The sequence below is a fragment of the Bubalus kerabau genome, chromosome 16 (assembly GCF_029407905.1).
Source record: "Bubalus kerabau isolate K-KA32 ecotype Philippines breed swamp buffalo chromosome 16, PCC_UOA_SB_1v2, whole genome shotgun sequence".
Taxonomy (NCBI): Eukaryota; Metazoa; Chordata; class Mammalia; order Artiodactyla; family Bovidae; genus Bubalus; species Bubalus kerabau.
The window spans coordinates 4,660,831-4,681,918 of record NC_073639.1 but is presented as its reverse complement, the minus strand read 5'-3'; the positions used below and the strand labels follow the sequence as shown (position 1 = coordinate 4,681,918).

The 21,088-nt window shown below is 37.3% G+C and overlaps 1 protein-coding gene across 3 annotated transcripts; it reads right to left on the bottom strand.

Moving 5' to 3' along the window:
* Positions 1 to 1,518: 1,518 nt before the first annotated feature.
* On the bottom strand, positions 1,519 to 19,370 carry MSMO1 (methylsterol monooxygenase 1). 3 transcript variants are annotated; one of them, XM_055550081.1, is made up of 6 exons: positions 19,217 to 19,370; positions 14,692 to 14,977; positions 8,014 to 8,162; positions 6,967 to 7,093; positions 5,192 to 5,346; positions 1,519 to 2,490 (listed from the first exon to the last, which is right to left on the bottom strand). In XM_055550081.1, the coding sequence occupies exons 2-6, from the start codon at positions 14,944 to 14,946 to the stop codon at positions 2,295 to 2,297; spliced, it is 882 nt and encodes a 293-aa protein (XP_055406056.1). In that variant the 5' UTR covers positions 14,947 to 14,977; positions 19,217 to 19,370; the 3' UTR covers positions 1,519 to 2,294. The 3 variants fall into 3 exon arrangements, with proteins under 3 accessions (XP_055406056.1, XP_055406055.1, XP_055406057.1); XM_055550080.1 differs by having other exon boundaries at positions 19,145 to 19,300; XM_055550082.1 differs by lacking the exons at positions 14,692 to 14,977; positions 19,217 to 19,370 and adding an exon at positions 19,145 to 19,169.
* Positions 19,371 to 21,088: the final 1,718 nt, after the last annotated feature.

Below are 21,088 nucleotides of genomic sequence, written 5' to 3'. Positions count from 1 at the left end.
TGTAGGCAGGTCAAGAAGCAAAAGAACTGGACATGGACCAACCAACTGGTTCAAAATTGGAAAAGGAGTACATTAGGTTGTATATTGCCACTCTACTTATTAACTTACGCGCAGAGTACATCATGTGCAGTGCCAGGCTGGATGAATCACAAGCTAGCATTAAGATTTCTGGGAGCAATATCAACAACCTCAGATATGTAGATAATACCAATTCAATGGCAGAAAGTGAAGAGAAACTAAAGAGCCTCCTGATGAAGATGAAAGAGGTGAGTGAAAAGGCTGGCTTAACTCAAATAACTTAATTCAAATAACTAAGATTATGGCATCCAGTCCCACAACTTCATGGCAAATACATGGGGAAACAATGGAAACAGTGACACTTTTATTTTCTTGGGTTTCAAAGTCACTCTGGACAGTGACTGTAGCCATGAAATTAAGACGCTTGTTCATTGGTATTAAAGTTATGACACACCAAGATAGCATATTAGAAAGCAGAGACATTACTTTGTGGACAAAGGTCCATCTAGTCAAGGCTATTGTTTTTCCAGTAGTTATGTATAGATGTGAGAGTTGAACCATAAAGAAGGCTGAGTGCTAAAGAAACAATGCTTTCGAACTGTGGTGTTGGAGAAGACTCTTGTGAGTCTTGGACAGCGAGGTCAAACTAGTCAATCCTAAAGGAAACCAACCCTGAATATTCATTAGAAGGACTGATGCTGAAGCTCCAATACTTTGGCCACATGATGTGAAGAGCTGACTCATTGGAAAAGACCTTGATGCTGGAAAAGACTGAAGGCGGGAGAAGGGAACAACAGAGGATGAGATGGTTGGATGGCATCATTTACTCAATGGACATGATTTGAGCAAACTCCATGAGATAATGAAGGGCAGGGAAGCCTGGCATGCCACAGTCCATGATGTTACAGAGTGGGATACGACTTAGCAACCAAACAACAGCCCGAGTCTCAGCTGTAACTTTCTCAGTCCTTATTTGAACCTCTTTATTGTATAAGTATTAAAAAAAAAACAAACAAACCGTGCATGTATGTGTGCTCAGTCATGTGACTCTTTGCGACCCCATGGACTGTAACCCACCTCACTATTCTGTCCATGGGATTTCCCGGCAAGAGTACTGGAATGAGATGCCATTTCCTTTTCCTGGGGATCTCTCCAACCCAGGGATTGAACCCATGTCTTCTGCACTGGCAGGTGGATTCTTTCCACTGGGCTACCTACTTGAAATTAAGTCAGCCCTATAAAGTTTATCTCTATTCTTCCATCTGTATATTTTCTAAGTGGAGTAAAGAGCTGTTTCAATATCCTCCATTTTATTAGGCCAACAGAATTTCCCACAATAGCCTGATAAATACATGTTGAAACTGTTAAGTTTAAGAAATGAAGCATTTAAAAAGATAAAATTATTCCTTTTGTTACAAAACAATAATTTAGTGATGTTTATACTTTTCCTGATAAGAATAAATAAAAGGTGAAAAATGATGTTTTAAATTGGAAACAGAATAATCAAACAAAATCACATTTATTTCAATAGCTGCAAGTGCAAATACAGCAAGCCAGTACACAGTTTCAGGACACTGCTTTAAGTACAAAGAAAACTTGATATACAAAAATGAAAGAGGAAATAGCAGAAATAAAGCTCGAGTTTTTTAAAAAGTTCAAGTACCCTGAAAACCTTTAGACTAAAATAGTCTTACATCAATTCATAAATGCCTTAATTTATAGATAACAGTGGTACATTGTAATCAAAAAGGACTTCCCAAAGAGTCATTTCAAACTGGTCAGCTCCAGATAAGAAATTCCTGGCAGTGGCTATTCTGGGATTCGCCATTCACTTGTACTGTACAGACTGGTATAGTTCAATCCATGGAATTTGATTTTTATGCAAATTCCAAAAAGGTAAATACCTTTTTGGTAAGTTCAATAGGAGGCCAACACCACTACCAAGAGTTCCTGAAATGGCCACTATATATTTAAAGGTTTAAAGACCAATTTTGGCTTCAGGCCCATGGTACAATGTTGGGGGAAAGACTTCAATTAATACTCCATTACTTAAATCCTTTTTGTAAGATTAGCAAAATGGCCCTTAAAGCTTCCTCAGGAAAACTGGTATTTAAACATATGAAAGCTCCCACTAGGAAATTAATTAAAAGTTGTTAATATTCTTTTTAATCACTTAGTGGCCAAGTCATATGTATATTTCTGCTCCCCAGAAGCAATGTTAGCTACTAGCTTCAATTCAGGAAATGCATATTTTCCAGAAGGTTTATATGAGATGCTTATTCAGTCTTTTTCTCAACTTTTTTCATCTTTTCATTGTAGGCATTAAATTGAGAGTCTGTTCCAAAAATTCTGTCCCACCATGTAAATGTTGAAGCATAGTTTCCAATGAAGTTCATGTGGTGGAAATCGTGATGCCGAGAACCAGCATAGAAAGGAATGAGGTTTAAAGGGTTGAGAGGAATGTCATAACCACTGAAATGAAAATGATAAAGATTATTAAGGAAGTAAGTACACCTTCAATAATTAACTTGTTCATTGACCATAATATGCTTGTTAACCATTCAAATAACATTCCACTGTACCTAAGTCACTTATTTCTGACATGTTTACAAAAGTTCACAGCAAATGGTACATACTCTAGAAACCACTTTCAGTAATTAAAAAAAACTTGAATAATTTATAGAGTATTAATGTAATATTAATATTTTAATATTAATATTACAATCAGGAGATGAAGGAAGGATTATAGTAATGAATTCTTAGACACAGATTTTCATGAATTTTTTCTCTTTTAGAGGAATTTGTTTACCAAAGTTTGTGACACCCATACTACTACGTATGTCTTTTAGGAAAAGTTATACAAAATTAGTACCAAGCATTACAAAGGTTAAATCTGAGGATTACTGTTTTGCAACTTCTTTTTAGAGTACCTGTCTTTGTTTCTAACTACAAGTCTAAAATCTGATATCTATAATTATACCAGTCTGAATCACCCCAATCCTTCCCTCCCTTGAGCAGGCTGAGAAGGAAGGAAATAGAAAGGAGCAATGGAAAGAAAGCAAGAAGGACACATCATCTACCACTTCTCTGCCTAAGACTGCTGCTGCTGCTAAGTCACTTCAGTCGTGTCTGACTTTGTGTGACCCCATAGACGGCTGCCCACCAGGCTCCCCCATCCCTGGGATTCTCCAGGCAAAAACACTGGAGTGGGTTGCCATTTCCTTCTCCAAAGGGTCATTACAGAAGAATAAAATAATTGCTGGCCTGAATTACACTATTTAACCAAATTTTTTATTAAAACCACAAATATATTTCTTTCAGCAGTGTTTCAGGAACATTAAACTTGCTTTTCAAGCAAGGCATGAAATCCAAAAGCCAGAAAAAAATAAAACTGATAGATTTTACTATATAAAAATTTAAAACTTCAGTACCACAAAAGAACCATCAAGAGTTAAAATTGAAATGACAGATGGGAGAGACAATATTTAAAACATATGTAACAGAGTTACCTACTTTGTAATTTCATGTAACAACCATGAAATTAAAAGATGCTTGCTCCTTGGAAGAAAAGCTATGACAAACCTAGACAGCATATTAAAAAGCAGAGACATTACTTTGCCAACTAAGGTCCACCTAGTCAAAGCTATGATTTTTCTAGTAGTTATGTATGGATATGAGTGTTGGACCATAAAGGAAGCTGAGCGCTGAAGAACTGATGCTTTTGAACTGAAGTGTTGGAGAAGACTCTTGAGAATCCTTTAGACTACAAGGAGATCAAACCAGTCAATCCTAAAAGAAATTAGTCCTGAATATTCAACGGAAGGACTGATGCTGAAGCTCCAATACTTTGGCCACCTGATTCAAGAACTGACTCCTTAGAAAAGATCCTGATGCTGGGAAAGATTGAAGGTAGGAGAAGGTGATGACAGAGGATGAGATGGTCAGATGGCATCACTGACTTGAGTTTGAGCAAGCTCTGGGAGTTGGTGATGGACAGAGAAGCCTGGTGTGCTGCAGTCCATGGGGTTGCAAAGAGTCAGACATGACTCAGAGAACAAACTGAACTGAACTGAACAAAGCTTACACGTGAACCAAAATGTTATAAGTCTCCCTGGTGGCTCAGGTGGTAAAGAATCTGCCTGCAATGCAGGAGAGACCTGGGTTCAATCTCTGTGTTGGGACGATTCCCTGGAGAAGGGAATGGCTACCCACTCCATCCCTCAGTATTCTTGCCTGGAGAATTTCATGGGCCGAGGAGACTGATGGGCTACACATCATGGGGTCACAAAGAGTAGGACACAACAGAGTGACTAACACTTTCACTTTTTTCATAATAGGCTATAAAACATATAATCTAACAAAAAGTAGGCAAGTGATATAAAAGCTAATTCAAAGAAAAAAATAACTGTTGTCAACAAGTACACAGGCGTGCAGCTTCACCAGTCCCTGGGGAATGCAGTTCACAACCCTGAAGGTTCTCTGCTCTCCTAATAACCAAGATTAATGAGACTGTAATGTCCAGGCTGGAAAAGGTATCAGAAGCAGGGAAAGCATTCTTGCAGGCTCCTGCTGGGCATGAAGAGGGGCCCTTTGGAGAGCAGTTTTGCAGCACTTCCAAAAATTTTGTTTCGTTTTCCCAAATAATACATGAATATAGTCTCACCATAAAAATGACAACAGTTATAGACAAGAATGCAAAAAAAAGTCTATTATTTGAATTTTTCCCCAATGATTATGTTCTCCTGTTTTCTTAAAAACAGTTAACATTAACAAGGTTTAACTTCTCTTACTATTAGTCTACTTAAAAAACATAATCTATGACAATGACTATGAGTGTGTAAAATGGGTGAAAGTGGTCAAAGGTATGAACTTCCAATTGTAAGATGACTAAGCCTTGGGCATGTAATGAAGAGCATAAAGGCTGAAGTCAACAGTCCTGTGAATTTGAAAGTTGCAAAGAGAGTAAATCTTAAAAGTTCTCATCACACACACACAAAAAATTATAACAATGTATAAAGATGGATCAGCAATACATATATCAAACCATTACACTGTATACCTAAAACACAATATGTCAATTACATCTCAATTAAAAAAAATAAGAAAGATAATCTATGACCATGAAGAAAGGATATTTTATGATACCTCCTACCAAATAAAAACCAAACCTTACCTATGGACATCAATAGTCTCTATCAAACGAACAGCCACCCAGGCCCAAAGAAGAATAACATGATCACATAAAAGCATGATTCCAATGAAAAATCCAGTTCCAAGAATTATGGTTTCCAGAGGATGTGCATATTCAGCTTCCATTCCAAATGGAGCCTAAAATAAATAAGAATTGCTTAATATATTGTGATGGTTAATTTTATGCATCAACTTATCTAGGCCATGGTGCCCAGTTGCTTGGTCAAACACCAGTCTAGATTTGGTGTGAAGGTCTGTTTTAGATGTGATCAATATTTAATATTTAAATCGGTAAAGAGGATCCTCCATAATGCAGGTGGGCTTCATTCAATCAGCTAAAGGCCTTAAAAGCAAAGACTGAGGCTTCCCAAGGAAAGAAGGAATGCTCAAGACTACAGTACAGAAAACCTGTGTGCTTTCCAGCCTGTTGCACATAGGAATTCAGATCCAGGCCTGCAACATCAAGTCTCTCCTGCATTTCCAGTTAGCTGCCCTATAGATTTCAGATTTGCCAGCCCCCACAACTGCATGAGCCAGTTCCTTAAAATAAATTTGCGTGTATGTATCTCCTATTGATTCTTGGAAGAACCCTAATATACACACGTATTTTAAATTTATTTGTGCATATCATTTTATAAAACTATCCCTTCTATATGTTATGATAATACAGTCATCCCTCAGTATTCTAAAGGGATTGGTTTAAGGACCTCCATGAACACCAAACTTTAATAAAAAGGCAGTATTTGGCAGTATTTGCACATAACCTATGCACATCCTCCCATATACATCATCTACAGATTACTTACAAGACCTAATACAATATAAATGCTATGTAATTGTGTAATTGTTGTAAACACAATTTAAATGTTATGTAAATAGTTGCCCATTCAAGGCAAGTTCAGGTTTTGCCTTTAGGAACTTTCTGAAATTTTTTCCCCAAATATTTTCAATGAGGGTTTCCAGAGGATGTGCATATTTAGTTGGTTGAATTCACGGATTCAGAACCCGTGGATACTAAGGGTCAACTGTATATCTAGTCATACCTATATAAACATTAACAGTAATTCTCAATAAAGATATCTCTCTGTTTTTACCAAACATTAAAAGGCCTAGGGATGTCCTTAATATGATCTATTTTAATGGTTTGAGATAAAGGCATTAAAACAACTGGCTTGAATTCTACATTTGGTTTATGCACCTGAATTTGTTCTGTCAAGAAAGGGATATTTGATTTATCATATCAGGTTATCAGGATCAATGCAGAACATACCAACATAACAAATCTGACAAAGCTAACAACAAAGCAGTTCTGATTAAAAAAAAAAAAAAAAATCCCTGTTTTGTGGGAAGAAGTTAGTAATGAGGTGGAAAAGCATTAAAACTAAGTTGAAAATTGTTTTAAAAATTTAATGATTCAAGGTTTGTTGTTTTGGGGTCCCACTTAAATAATCATAACAGCATTAGAGCCTCCATCAAACTGCCAGGTACCCAGCTGTGTGAGTACAGTGCTCTGAACCAAAATACAAAAATGAATATTTTTCTTTCAAGCCTAAATTTACCACGAAATTAGGATACTAGAAAAAATCTGTAGAACTAGCTTTGTGTTCATGTTTATGTGTGTATGTATTCTAAACAATCATGCAAAGGAAAATGAAGTAAAGACATCACTGACAATTTTTTTTAAGTTCAGATTCTTTAAAAAAAATAACATTTTTGCCTCAAAGAGTAAAAAATATATTAAATATAATTTGAACATACCTGAAACTCATGATGAACTTTATGAATGTATTTATATATTCTTTTGTGATGTAAAAGCCTATGCAAGAAATAGTGCCAAGTATCCTCGATCACTGCACAGCCGAAACATCTTGCCAAAAGCATGTACCTTTAAGATGAAAATACTGTAATGAGGATAAAATAACTTACTAAAACAATCTAGACTTTTACCTAGGATCACTGCTGGACACTGCATAAAATCAAATACTATCTTGACTTAACTGGTTATATTGATCAACAAATTCTCAAAACAATACATATAGATACAAGCTAGATATATGATACCACCTGAAGAAGGGTTAAAGAAGCTGACCACCATACCAATTCTAATTCTATTAAAAAAAAAAAAAAAGTTATAAAATCAGAGCTAAGAAACAAAACTCAAAATTTCTAGGCAAAGAGTAACACTGATAAAGGACTTACTACTCATAATAGTAAAATCACTTTCTTCTGCCGAAGAGAAGCATGTAAGTGCAATGGGCAAAAGCATTTTATTTATATAGGAACAAATACACAAATTCTCTTATATGTTGCATATACAGTAATAGGAAAAGCACATATCTATATATTGTACATCTGTATTCAGGTTTCATCAGAACAGAAAGCTAGAATACAAAAATTATTTGAACATAAATATGCTCAGATAATATACATATATATATATATATCTATGTGTGTGTGTGTCTATATGGACACAATTTTTCTAAACTTTACACTCATTTTTTTCTTTCATTTTAGACTTAAAATATATTTTTTCTTGCTATAAGCCTCTGTATCCTGTACATAATCATATAAAGGATGCCATGGAAACTTCTGATGTAAGAAACTCACCCTCCAATAAAGATATTAAAATATAGAAACACATAAAAATGGGAACATTTCAAGTTTCTACTATAGTTTTCTATATTTTATTTACTTCAAAGTTAAGAGCAAACATTAACCAAATGAAGAAAGAAGTTAATACTAAGGATATTTTAATTGGATGATAAACCATAACTAAGTATAAAAATCAAATCTTTATCTACATACCATCTTGGCATTGTTTCCCAATCATAGGGAATACTGAAATACTCTGTAAAATAATAAGTTCCACAAATCAATGGAAGCTGGATACAAAAGTGATTAAAGAGAAGCACTTTAAAACATTTCCACTGGTTTTTCCATGTTTCTGGTTTATCCTATGGAGAAAAAAATTAAAACGTTTAGTATTAGCCTCTGCTATCAGAAGTTTCACCTGAAAACTAAAAGTAAATTCTTAGCTTTTTCTCTAATGTCTATATGGGACCTGGAATTTATGTTATTTAATTAATCCTATGTTATGTAGATTCTGTATTATAATTGCTAATTTACAGTAACTAAGGCCCAGGAACTATAACAGTCACCCTCAACATTCTAAATTCTTTTTTTTTTTTTTTTACTTTTAAAATATTTTCCTTTAATCTAGACTTTTTAATCAGATAACTTCCAAACAGAGAATCTAAAAATTAGCTATTTGTGTCAGGATTTTCTCAGTTGCATAAGCAATGTCAAATTTGATTTTCATTCTTGTGAAACTAAGGTTTAAGGGTTCTCATTATTACTGTTGAGGATTTAACAAAAACCTAAACCAAAACCAAACTACCATTTAAAATAAAAACAACATACTAGAAAAATATACACTAGATATATAAAAGGCAAAGGGATAATACTACTAATATAAGAATTGTTATAAATCTGAGGAAAAAGAGAAATATTAGAAAAATGGCTGTGATTAATGGACAATCTAAAAAGGAAAAAAAAAAAAAAACACAAAAACCTAGCAAACATAGATAAGAGAGTCTTACAGCTCTAATATTCAAAGAAATTTCAATTAAAATAATAGTAAAATTTTTTTACTAAGTACATTTCAGGCTAGAAAACAAGCAAAAAAAAAAAAAAAAGAAAATTCAGGACCTGTCTGCATCTGATTTCCAAAAGCCTGACTCTCTACAAGTTTTCAGTTTTTATGCTATTCCAATACTTGAGTTATTTAAACTCCCTTCTCTCCTGTGGCTCAGAATTCCCCCTCCATGGATGCATCATCATGGTGTTATATGAAACTACAGAACAATATGCAACTATTAAACAAAACAAGATAGGTCTGCCTGTACTGACGTGAAAAGATAAATGTCAGGCAGTTTTAAGCAAACAAGGCAAATTACAGATTAGTATACATATTATGAGCCTGTATTTTGTTAAAAAAAAAAAAAAAGAAGAATAAAAATAAATACTATTAAATGAATTTCTATGCTTACATGTACAGAAAATAGTTGGAAAAAATACACCCAACTACAAAAAATTTGTAAGGCATGGGTAAGTGAGTGAGTGAGTGAAGTCGCTCAGTTGTGTCCGACTCTTTGCTACCCCGTGGACTGTACCCCCAGGCTCCTCTGTCCATGGGATTCTCCAGGCAAGAATACTGGAGTGGGCTGCCATTTCCTTCTCCAGGTCTAAATTCTTGACAACTATTATCACTACTATAAACAGATGAAGAAATTGTCAAAACTCAGGCCCAGGCATAATGGTCCGAATGATCGTTAAGTAACACTACAGAGCAAACCAAAGCAACACTACAGAATAAGTTAAGTCTTATTTTTGCTGCCCACAGATCATTTACTTTTATCAGGAATTCCAGAGATGAAGATGTGTGTCATGCTATAATCACAGCTGAGTTCTCCCAATTGCTGAGGGAGCTACACACACAGCATTGAAAGCCTTACTACAAAGGCAGGCAACACCATTCAGTGGTTTTCATTCCCAGAAATAAGTGCATTTTTCTTCATACACATTGACAGAATTAGAAACTCTGAGCTGAAAGAACTCCAGAAACAAATGTGTTCGGTGATTCCCAAAGAATGGGAACAGATGAAGTTCACAGATTAAAGTCAAATGAGGAAGTGATCAATGTAGAGAAATGTTCACAAAACCCCATCAGGATTATCAACTTGCTCAGCAAGCCATAAAGAAAAGTGAGTATGTATTCAATTCAAAGGGCTGTACTTAGTTAAGAAGTGCTAGTAAATAATACACTGTCATTGCTCTTTTAAATGTCCTTACTCCTAAATTCAGAAATCTGCAATGGAAACCACTGACCTCAGCAGAGGCCCAGAGGTCAACCATCTTGCCCAGGATCACACAGGCAGTTATTAGCAGAACTTGTGACTAACTAAAATCTAGGGTTCCAGTATTGTTTCTGAAATTCTTTAGAAGAGCTTCCTTCCCTGACAAAAAAGGAAGAGTTCAACTGGTAATCAGAGTTGGTTCTAACCTCAGGGTCTCTGTGAAGCTCACATCTCAGTCTCAACAATGAAATGAAGGAATTAGGCAAGATTACTTTATAATTGTCTATTTCTGCTCTGAGCATGATCTGACCTTTCTCCTCTGAACTTCCAGTCTGTGACTGGGGACAAAATAAATGAAAGATTCTGGCTTGGGTGGGAAAAGCCACTCTTTTCCCCAAAGAACTATGTTTAAGGAACTGGTGATACCTCGGCTAGAATCTAACACTGATGTCAGTTATAACTAAAAAGAAATCACATGGTTTACTATTTATGAGGGTCACAGATTTCAGAAAGAATGTTTTTAATGTATAAATCCTTGAGGAAAGTTCCTAGAGAATTATTAAGATGTATGACATAAAAAAAAAAAATCCTGCAAGGTCCATTTCTTTACTTTCACAGAAGTGAATATCACCCTTCCCCCCAGCAGGCATGTACATTACCTGTCTATTCTATTTCAAAGCAGAACTTTTGGTGTTGCTCCACCAGTGTCAGTGTTTCAGGGTATCTGCCTTCAAAATGCATAAATCTGTAATTAACTTATACTGACTTACTGGCTTGTTTTTAAATCCCTTTATATTGTGAAAACTTATATTGATTAATCTTCAGTTAATTTTATTATCAAAAAATCTCAAAGCAGGGGCTTTAATGGTTGCAAAACTCAAGAAACATATGCTAACAACAGACTTGAAGGCTTTCGATCTCTGTTTATAAGTTACTAGTTGTAAACTAGATTATTGCTTGTCCTTTCTTTTGTCACATTTTTCTTGGAGTCTTCATAAAATCTTAACTGAAACAGGCCTTTCTCTCTGAAAAAGTTACCACCTCTGACCAGTGAGTCAACTGTAGAGGGCAGAAGGCAGAGAGGGATAGTTTGGCCTGGACAGTCAGTCATACAATCAACCAATCAGCCCCATAAATAATGCAGTGGGTGACCCACTGCAGTCCGAATTCCAAACATGCATGAGAACTTAAGACACTCAAACACAATTCTGCCTTTCAAAGCAGGCCTTTTTATAAAAAGCATTTTGGAAATGTTGTGTCCTTTATTTACAGTAACAGGATACTCTTCTTTAGGCCACAGCCCTTTTAATTCCTCCCTTTACTCTTTGTTCTTCCCTCCTTTGACCTGGAGTCTATAAGCAGCTGGCTCCATGCAGTATCCCCAGAAAGGATCAATGTTAATAGTTGCATAAAGTGAGACTCACCAGGAGAGGCTACAAAGTGAAGAGACTGATTACAGAGGATGTGTGTACTGACTGCCATCAGACATGAACTCAATGAGTGCAACCAGTCTGCTTTAGATGAACATTCCCAAAATGCCTACTTTACATCAGGACTGTGTGCCTGAGTCTGAGTTTGGCATCACTTTTTGAAAAAAGTTAATAGTAAGCATTAGAGACTATTATAGGTTTACTAAGTGTTGATAAATTCTTTCTTTCTCTAACAATATGGTACAGACTCCTTCCTGAGAACTGTGTCAAACTCTTTAGTTAAAAGAGTTCATTATTTTCCCTATGTTTAAACCTGAGAAGATGTACCATGTATGCAAGCTCTCAAGAAACACTTAGTGTACTGAAGCAAATACTGAGAAGTTAGGAACATCATCATTTTTGGGAAGATGACATGAATGCTGCAGAAATACCATGCTATATTTAGAATAAAAACAAAATCTTAACAGTCTTGATCAAAGTCTTAACATATTAACAACATTGAAGAGTTGAGACATCAAGGATTGTAGTGAACTGCAAAATAATACTCACGAATCCCCATAAGATTCCCTTCTAGCTTATTCAAAAATTATAATTTACATATGATAAAACTTCTCCATAAAGTGAGTGTAATGGGAGCATATCTCAACATAATAAAGGCCACAGATGATAAGTCCACAGCTAACATAGTCAATGGTGAAAACCTGAAAACATTTCCTGTAAGATCAGGAACAAGATAAGGATGCCCACTTTTATTCAACATAGTACTGGAAGTCTTAGACACAACAATAGGACAAGAAAAAGAAACAAAAGGAATCCAAATTGTAAAGGAAGAAGTAAAACTGTCACTGTTTGCAGATGACATGAAAAATCCTAAAAAGACCACCAGAAAACTACCAGAGTTTATCAATGAATTTGGTAAAGCTGTTGGATACAAAATTAATATATAGAACTCTATCAATAGATTTTTATACACTAACAATGAAATTAAGGAAACAATCCCATTTACCATTTCAGCAAAAAGAATACCATACCTAGTAATAAACCTACCTAAAGAGATGAATGATCTGTACTCAGAAAACTCTTAAGACACGGATGAAAGAAACACAAATGGATAACACAAATGGAAAGATACATCATGTTCTTAGATTGGAAGAACTGTTATATTGAATTGAATTATTATTAAAATGACCACACTGTCCAAGATAATCTGTATAGTCAATACAATCCCTATCAAAACAACACTGGCTTTTTTTTTAGAACTGGGACAAATAATTTTAGTATTTGTATGGGAACACCATAAAACTCATAGAAGACAACACATCACAACAATACCTTTTTAGATCTGTCTCCTAAAGCAAAGGAAACAAAAGCAAAAATGAACAAAAGGGACCTAATTAAACTTTAAAGCATGTTTTTCACAGCAAAGGAAACTCCTGACAACAAAGGCAACTATTGAATGGGACAAAATATTTGCAAGTTATTTAATTTGCAAGACTGATTAGGGATTAATATCTAAAACATAAAAACAGCTCATATAATTTGATATAAAAATGAGCATAAGACTTGAACAGACATTTTCCCCAAAGACATACAGATGGCCAATACACACATGAAAAAATACTCAACATCACAAATCATTAAGGAAATGCAAATAAAAATTCCAATGAGATATCACCTCACACCTGTCAGAATGGCTATTATCAAAAGACTACAAATACAAATGTTGGTGAGGATGTGAAGAAAAGGGAACCTCGGTACACAGTTGGCATGAATGTAAACTGGTACAGATACTGTGGACAGTATGGAGGTTCCTCAAAAGACTAAAAATAGAATTATCTTATGACCCAATAATTCCACTCCTGGGTATATATCTGAAAAAAACAAAAAAAAACTAATTAGGAAAGATACATGCACACCATACATTCATACCAGCATGCTTTACAATGGCCAAGATATGGAAGCAATCTAAGTGTCCATCAACAGATGAATGGTGGAAGAAGATGGGGTATATATACACAAAAGACTGACTACTCAGCCATTAAAAAGAATGAAATTTTGCCATTTGCAACAACGTGGATAGACCTGGAAGGTATTATACTAAGTGAAATAAGTCAGAGAAAGACAAATATGTATGTTATCACTTAGATGTAAGAAAAAAACCCAAACAAATGAATAAAACAAGACATAGATTCAGATATAGAGAACAAACTAGAGGTTATAACCAGCAGGGAGAGAGAAGAGGGAAGGAGTGAGATAGAGGTAGGAGATTAAGAAGCACAAACTACTACATATAAAATAGTTAAGTAACAAGGCTATTACTTCCTTGTTACTTCCCTGTTATTTGTTATTTTCCTTGTTAGCTTCCCTGGTGGCTCAGATGGTAAAGGATCCACCTGCAATATGGGAGATCTTTGGGTTGGGAGGATCCCCTGGAAGAGGGCATGGCAACCCATTCCAGTATTCTTGCCTGGAGAATACTCATGGACAGAGGAGCCTCAAAGGCTACAGTCCATGGGGTTGCAAAGAGTTGGACACAACTGAGTGATTAAGCACAGCAAAAAAGGATAGCATAGGGAATATAGCCAGTATTTCATAATAATGTTAAGTGGAGCATAATGTACAAAAATTCTGAATCGCAATGCTGTACATCTGAAACTAATTTATTGTATATCAACTATAACTCAACAAAAATTTCTTTTAATGAAAACTTATAAACTCAAATTAGATAAACATCACATCTATTGAAGGCACAATTCAACCAATTCTTTCTGAAACCTTATCAGCAATGACCTAGGGTTGTGCTGTGTAATACGGTAGCAACTAGAAATGTGGTGAACATTTTAAATACACCTAGTCTTAACTGAGATGAGCTGAAATTAGTGTAAACTATACACTAAATTTTGAACACTTATTGTAAGAATAAGAACACAATATATCCTATTAAATACTTTTTAATTTTGATTACTTACTGAAATATAATTGAGATTTACTGGATTAAACTAAATACATTGTGAACATTATTCCCCCCCTTTTGTTACTTTTTAATATATTCTAGTAGGAAATTATGTATGTGGCTTAATTACATGTCTATTGGACAGCCCTGAGGTACAGTCTATTTTCAGTTACAAATTATATTTACTTTAAAAATATTCAACAAGACTAATGATAATACTCCAATGTAAGTCCATTATACTCACCTTTTGAATTTTGTACTTTTTCATGTAAGGTATAAATTGAAACAAAAATCCAGGTAAACAGAACAAGAAATAAAGGACCTCATGAACTATGAGAGATCCCCATGTTGCAATCTGGAACTTTGTATAATTATTCAACATATAGTTCCAAGCATTTTTAAACGGTTCCTGCAGAGGATTCTCAGGCAAAAGTGAATCTACATATTCCACAGCCAAGGATGCTGAACTAAAGACGCTGATACTTTCATTTGTTGCCATTTTTCAAATCTTTGCAGACAGCTTTATTATTCTGTAAATATAAATAAATAAGTAAATAAGCAAGCTAAACAACAAAATTATAAGATAACAGTTTTTAAAATGCTTCTGATTAATTTTTAAATTGCTAAAGGAGTGCCAATCTCTCAGGTCATCCTAAACCCGTGATTAAAAACACCAGTCTACAGGATGTCATCACCGCCTCCATTTGTAGATAGGATTTAAAAGCCACATGTTAACGTTCAAGAGCAGCATCTAAAGAATAGTGGATAAGAAATTTCAAGCCATCTTTAAGAAGATTTATCCGTGTGGTCTCCCAGGAAAAACTTGTAATTTCAAAGAGCAATAGATGGGTTGAAAAGTATCACTTAAGAACTTATTTAGAAAAAGTCTGCCAAATATGACTACATAAATACTAAATATTTATAATTGGGAATAAAAAGACAACCATAAATAAAGTCAAAGATCAAACAACAAACTGGAAAAATATTTCCAAGAATTATGACAAAGGGCTACAATGAGTGCTTTAGAAAAAGCCTAAAAACCCAATAGAAAAATGACAGACTACTCACAGAAAGATCACAGAAAAATACATGCAAATACTAAGCAAATAAACAGCTCAGTTCGACTCAAATAGGAAATGCATCCTAAAACAAAAATTTAGTTTCACAGTGCACCTAGCAGTAACAGTTTGGGGAAACCAGCACCACTGTACATTGTTGATGGGAGGATTAGTTTATTCTTTAAGGAAAAAAACTACAGTATTTATTACAATTCAAAATGAATACACCTTTTGATCCAGCAATTTTCTCACTTAAGTACACAAAGATGAGCACACTAAGACTGAAGGAAGCGTTGCTCACAATAGCAAAAACAAAGAAAAATACGGCAAGATGTTAGGGCCATCAACAAGAAATGAATTAAATAAATTCTATCAGGTCCTTCCCAAGACACTGCCACCTAGGAGGAAGATCTACATATTCTACATGGAAAGACATCTAAGTGAAATAGCAAGTTGCAGAATGTATAGGAAGAGCCTCACCTATGTTTTTGTGAAAAGGTTATGTCTTTATCTATGCACTTTACACATATATACATAGGAGAAACACACAAACAGAAAATGTACAGAAAATGCATATGCATACATGGTAGGGAGGGGTTATGAAGAGGAGAAAAAAATTTACTTTCCATTTTATACTTCTTATAATTTTAATTTTTTCATGAGTATGTTTTACTTATAAATAACCTTAATAGGCCACCAAATCAAAAAACAGAGAAACTTATGAAGAATGTCACTTTCCTAAAAATATTTACTGATGTCCCTAGTTTATTATGATGGGTCACTCTAAAAATAAATATATTAAGCCTCAAAAGCATTCTTAATATTGTTTAAAATGCTCCTTTGTCCTCGTGCACCACCCCATAACCCACTCAACTATGGCCAACCCTTCAATAACACAGCTTTGAACTGTGCAGGCAGGTCCACTTAGACTTAGGTTTTTTTCAAAAAACAAATTGGAAAAACTTGGAGAGATTTGTGACAATTTGAAAAAAACTCACAGATAAAGTGCATAGCCTAGAAATATAAAAAAAAAATAAAGTTAGGTATGTCTTGAATGCATAATATATGAAACTGTGAAAGTGTTAGTCTCTCAGTCATGTCTGATTCTTTGTGATCCCATGGACTGTAGTGTGCCAGCATCCTCTGTCCATGGAATTCTCTAAGCAAGAATCCTGGAATGGGCAGTCATTCCCTTCTCCAGGGGATCTTCCCAACCCAGGGATCAAACCTGGGTCTCTTCCACTGCAGGCGGATTCCAAATCTAATAATGTTGAATCAACACCACTTACTAGCTGTGAGATCTTGAGCAAGTTAAGTAACTTCTCTAAGCCTCAGTTTTATTATTTGCAAAATGTAAAGAATAATAACAGTAAGTAGATAATGGGAATCTTTTCATGATGTACATGTATATCAAATTACCACAATGTACATTTTGCTAACAGAACCTCACTAAAGTTGAAAAAATAAGGAATAACAATTATAGTTCTTCTAAAGAGTCCAAGAAATGATACATGTGAAGTACTTATGTTGAGGTGACACATAAGCTAAAAGAAGCTAACAATTATTAAGCGCTTTATATACACCAGTAGCTTCTAAGAGTGTCAAATGCTCTCTCTATAGTATAGACTTTACTCCTTACCACAGCTTCAAGGTAGGCACTTTTATTATTTTCATTTTACAGACAAAAACTGAGGTTTAGAAAGATTAAGTAACTTTCCCAAATTACAAAACACTAAGTGGGGGAGTCTGTGCTCTCATCCATTGTATCATACTGTGATCCTAAATAATAAAGCACACAATAAATAGTATAGTAAAAGGGGAATAATTCTCAAAGTTCACCCAAGCCTCCTGAAAGAGTATTCCATATAGGCTGTCTTCATTTTCAGATTTCACATCCATTCTCTAGCAATTAAAATCAGTTTTGTATTCTAATCAATGCACTGAATTTACTCTTACTAAATAAAATCATTAAGTTTCCCAGCTGCCAGAACCAACAAAAATATTTTGGAGTTTATTTTATCTGGCCCTTATGGAAAATTTGATACTTCTCATCTTGATATACCTGCCTTTCTCGCTTCTTGGGATTCACATGTATTCACTCTGATTTAACATGTGGTACTATTTGTGGCCACTGCACTTCCTGCTGCTCTCACCCTTGATAAATAACTATGATTTATTCAAATGATAAAATAAATATTATTTATTCAAATCATAAAATCTATGGAGGAATACAAAGAAGTAACAAGACTGTCACAACATCTGTGATTAGAACAGTAAGAGGTTGGAAATATAAAACAGAGAGGCCCAGGGAACAGATCCTAGAGAAAGAGGCATGTAAACTCAAACCTGGAGTGTGGAGGGAAGGCAGTTAAATCTAATTTAACTAGATTAAAAGAGAGTAAAGTAGGCCGGATGGGGTCGATGGGTGGTTTTGAGCAGAAGACATATCAGTTCTAGAGACTCAACCAGGAGATAAGAAAGGATACAGCACTTTCCCATTTAGTATGTCTGTGGTACAGCTTTTGAGAAAGAAAGGCTCAAGAATTGAGGCTGAACAGTTTCCCAGAGATGCTTGATTTACCCCTTCCAACTATTCTAGATTGTCAGGAGTGATCATATCTATTCCCTGTTGTGAGAATATGCTGATATCCTCTCTCTCTCTAAAACCCCAGGTTCTGATTATCCAAAAGTATACTGGCCATCTCCAATTTAGGCAGTTTGGAGGCATGGCAAAGTCAACATGTCCCAAAATTCGGCCCCTACTACTTGCAGCCCTGCCCACATACTCCATCCCGACTACTTTAACTTGGTGAACTGATGCCACTACCTAGTCATCTAGGACAGAATATTCCGGATCTCTATCTCTGCTGCCTGGATAGCACTTCCCAACTTAGAAACAACTGGTTTAATTAACACTCAGGACTTTACTCTCTAGATTTAAGGGAGAGAAACGGATACACTACTGCCAACTGAACAAAAGCAAAAAATAGGTACTAAGGAAGAGAGGAGAGGGGAAATAACGAGAGAATTTTCTTTCTTTTTTTCATCCTTGCACAACTCGATTGACTTGAGGTAGACTCAGAAAAAAAGAAATGTAGTTGCCTGTGTATCACCGCCCCCCCCCCCCCTCCCCGAAACTTTGAAGTTTCCCTGTCTCTGAGACCTGCCAGCAGTGCCTGGCCTTTGCCCGGCCGGGACGCCTGGCACCTCCAAGTGCGCCCTTCTTAAACCCTCCCTCTAAAACACGACGCCAGCATTCATGCGAACAGCAGACAGGGTTCAGCCCTTCTGCAGACCCTTACAGTGTGAAGGAGCGCCTCCCCACAGATGAACACCTGGGCCTCTGCTCTCCTTTACTCTCAGCTTTTCGCCCCCACACTCCGTACTGACACACCAAGGCCTCTGACTGTCCTCCGCTTCGGGCCTCTCTGGCCACGAAATAGCATCTCTTGCTGGAATAGCCCTCTGCCCAATTGCTATTCATCCTTTAGAACCCTCCCAGGACGCCCTTCCCACCCGCGCGCCCCGCCGCGCATACAAACAGATCTTGCTTCTTCCTTTTGTAGAATTCTGGTCACTCTGTGCTGTGACCACTGCCTGGTTCCGACATTAAGAGATTTCACTCGTTTTCACCCATACCTGCCGCCAGGCCGTCCGTCCCGGCCTCTGTATGCGGGAGCCAACCGAGGCCACTCCACCCCAGTCCCTCACCTTGCGCGCCACCCAGTCTGCAGCCGCTGCGTCCAGAGCTGCGCTAGGCGCTGCCACTCGGGAGTCGACCGGCTCCTCCGCTGTTATTGGCTTGCATGGGCTGCGTTCCGCCTTCTGAGAGCCGTGATTGGCCTACGCAGCTGCCGGCATCGTGTGACTCGTGCGAACGCGGCACTGGAAGCGCGGCCATTGGCTGCTCAGATGGAGTGAGGATCGTGAGAGCTAGGCGTCCGGCCAGTAGCTGGTCCGCCAGCCGGGCTAGGCCGACGCAAGGCCTGAGACGTCGCCTAGCAACCTCAGCCCCGCCCAGCACTCGCGGCCCCTTCCAGGAGCATGCGCACTCGGGGAGTTTGCTGGCGCGCCGGCCCTAAAATCTTTACTATGAGCTGTATTCACTGGCGCCCCTTTAACGCTGTTGCCCCTAAAGTTTAGACCTATTTCTCGTCCCAACCCCAGCGTCCTTTGATAACCCCTGTATGTACGTGGGAAATGGGGAACTCCAAATGCAGCGCGATTCCTGTTTGAGGACGGGAAGCCAAGAGTCGGAGGTTTAGAAGAGACGACTCGCAGCAGTTGGTTTTCCTGCCAGGGTCGGCTGCCTCGCCCCTACGGGGATGCAGAGGTGTGCACGGATGGGGGTAATCCACGAAATTTAGCTTTCGCTTAAGAGAGCCTTTTAAAATTGGCACAAGGGCACTACTCGCTCTCGTTTAAGGCACTTTCTATGGAGGACTTTGTGCAAACGGGACGCTGTCGCTTCTCATGGCTGTGATCAGACTGACTCTCATGCCTGACAGGCCAGGTGCCATCTGCTTTAGGAAATCCCTCAACCCATTCATCTAACTGTCCCATGTATTTGACACCCACGTTCTTTGTAAAGTATCACGACAGAAAAGTCATATCAAATGGATAGAAATGGGATCTGTCCCTTGCGTGCTCAGAGCTCTGTCTTCAGGAGGCCTGTGGTATCCTGGGGTAGATGCTGTGTCTCCCTTCAGGACTGAAGCAGGCCTTCAGTAACCGAGTATGGGTAAAGCCATTTTCCCATGAAGCATTTTTCTTCCCAGGGGGAGTATAAAGGCCCAGACCCGCAACCTAATTTAGGATTCCTTTGATTGGCCAGCTTAGCTCCAGACCACCACTACCCACAGTCCCAGTGACTGAGGTTGTGGGTGTAACTGGAAAGCAGCCTATTTTTCCCTTTGCCTAAACATGCTGCACTCTGTTAAGGGAGGATTAAGAGCATATGCCATGGGGTGAGACCTACCAAGCTTTGCCACTTATTAGCAGTGTGCTCTTAGATAATTTACTTCTCAAAATTTTATCCAGTACTTATTAAAGTGGGTATTGTAATAGTTTATGACAATAAATGTGACTATGTATGTAAGCCCTTTGCATAGTATCTGGATTACAGGAAGTGCTCAGTAATACTAAGTCGGTTATTATCCCTGACTTAGAGTCCTACTTACTACATTTAGTTCAGTTCAGTCGCTCAGTCGTGTCCGACTCTTTGTGACCCCATGAATAGCAGCACGCCAGGCCTCCCTGTCCATCACCAACTCCTGGAGTTCACTCAGACTCACATCCATGGAGTCAGTGATGCCATCCAGCCATCTCATCTTCTGTTGTCCCCTTCTCCTGCCCCCAATCCCTCCCAGCATCAGGGTCTTTTCCAATGAGTCAACACTTCGCAGGAGGTGGCCAAAGTACTGGAGTTTCAGCTTTAGCATCATTCCTTCCAAAGAAATCCCAGGGCTGATCTCCTTCAGAATGGACCGGTTGGATCGGCTTGCAGTCCAAGGGACTCTGAGTTTGAGCTAATTCCAGGACATGTGGAGGAGTGCTGATAGAGACAAGCCTGGTGTGCTGCAG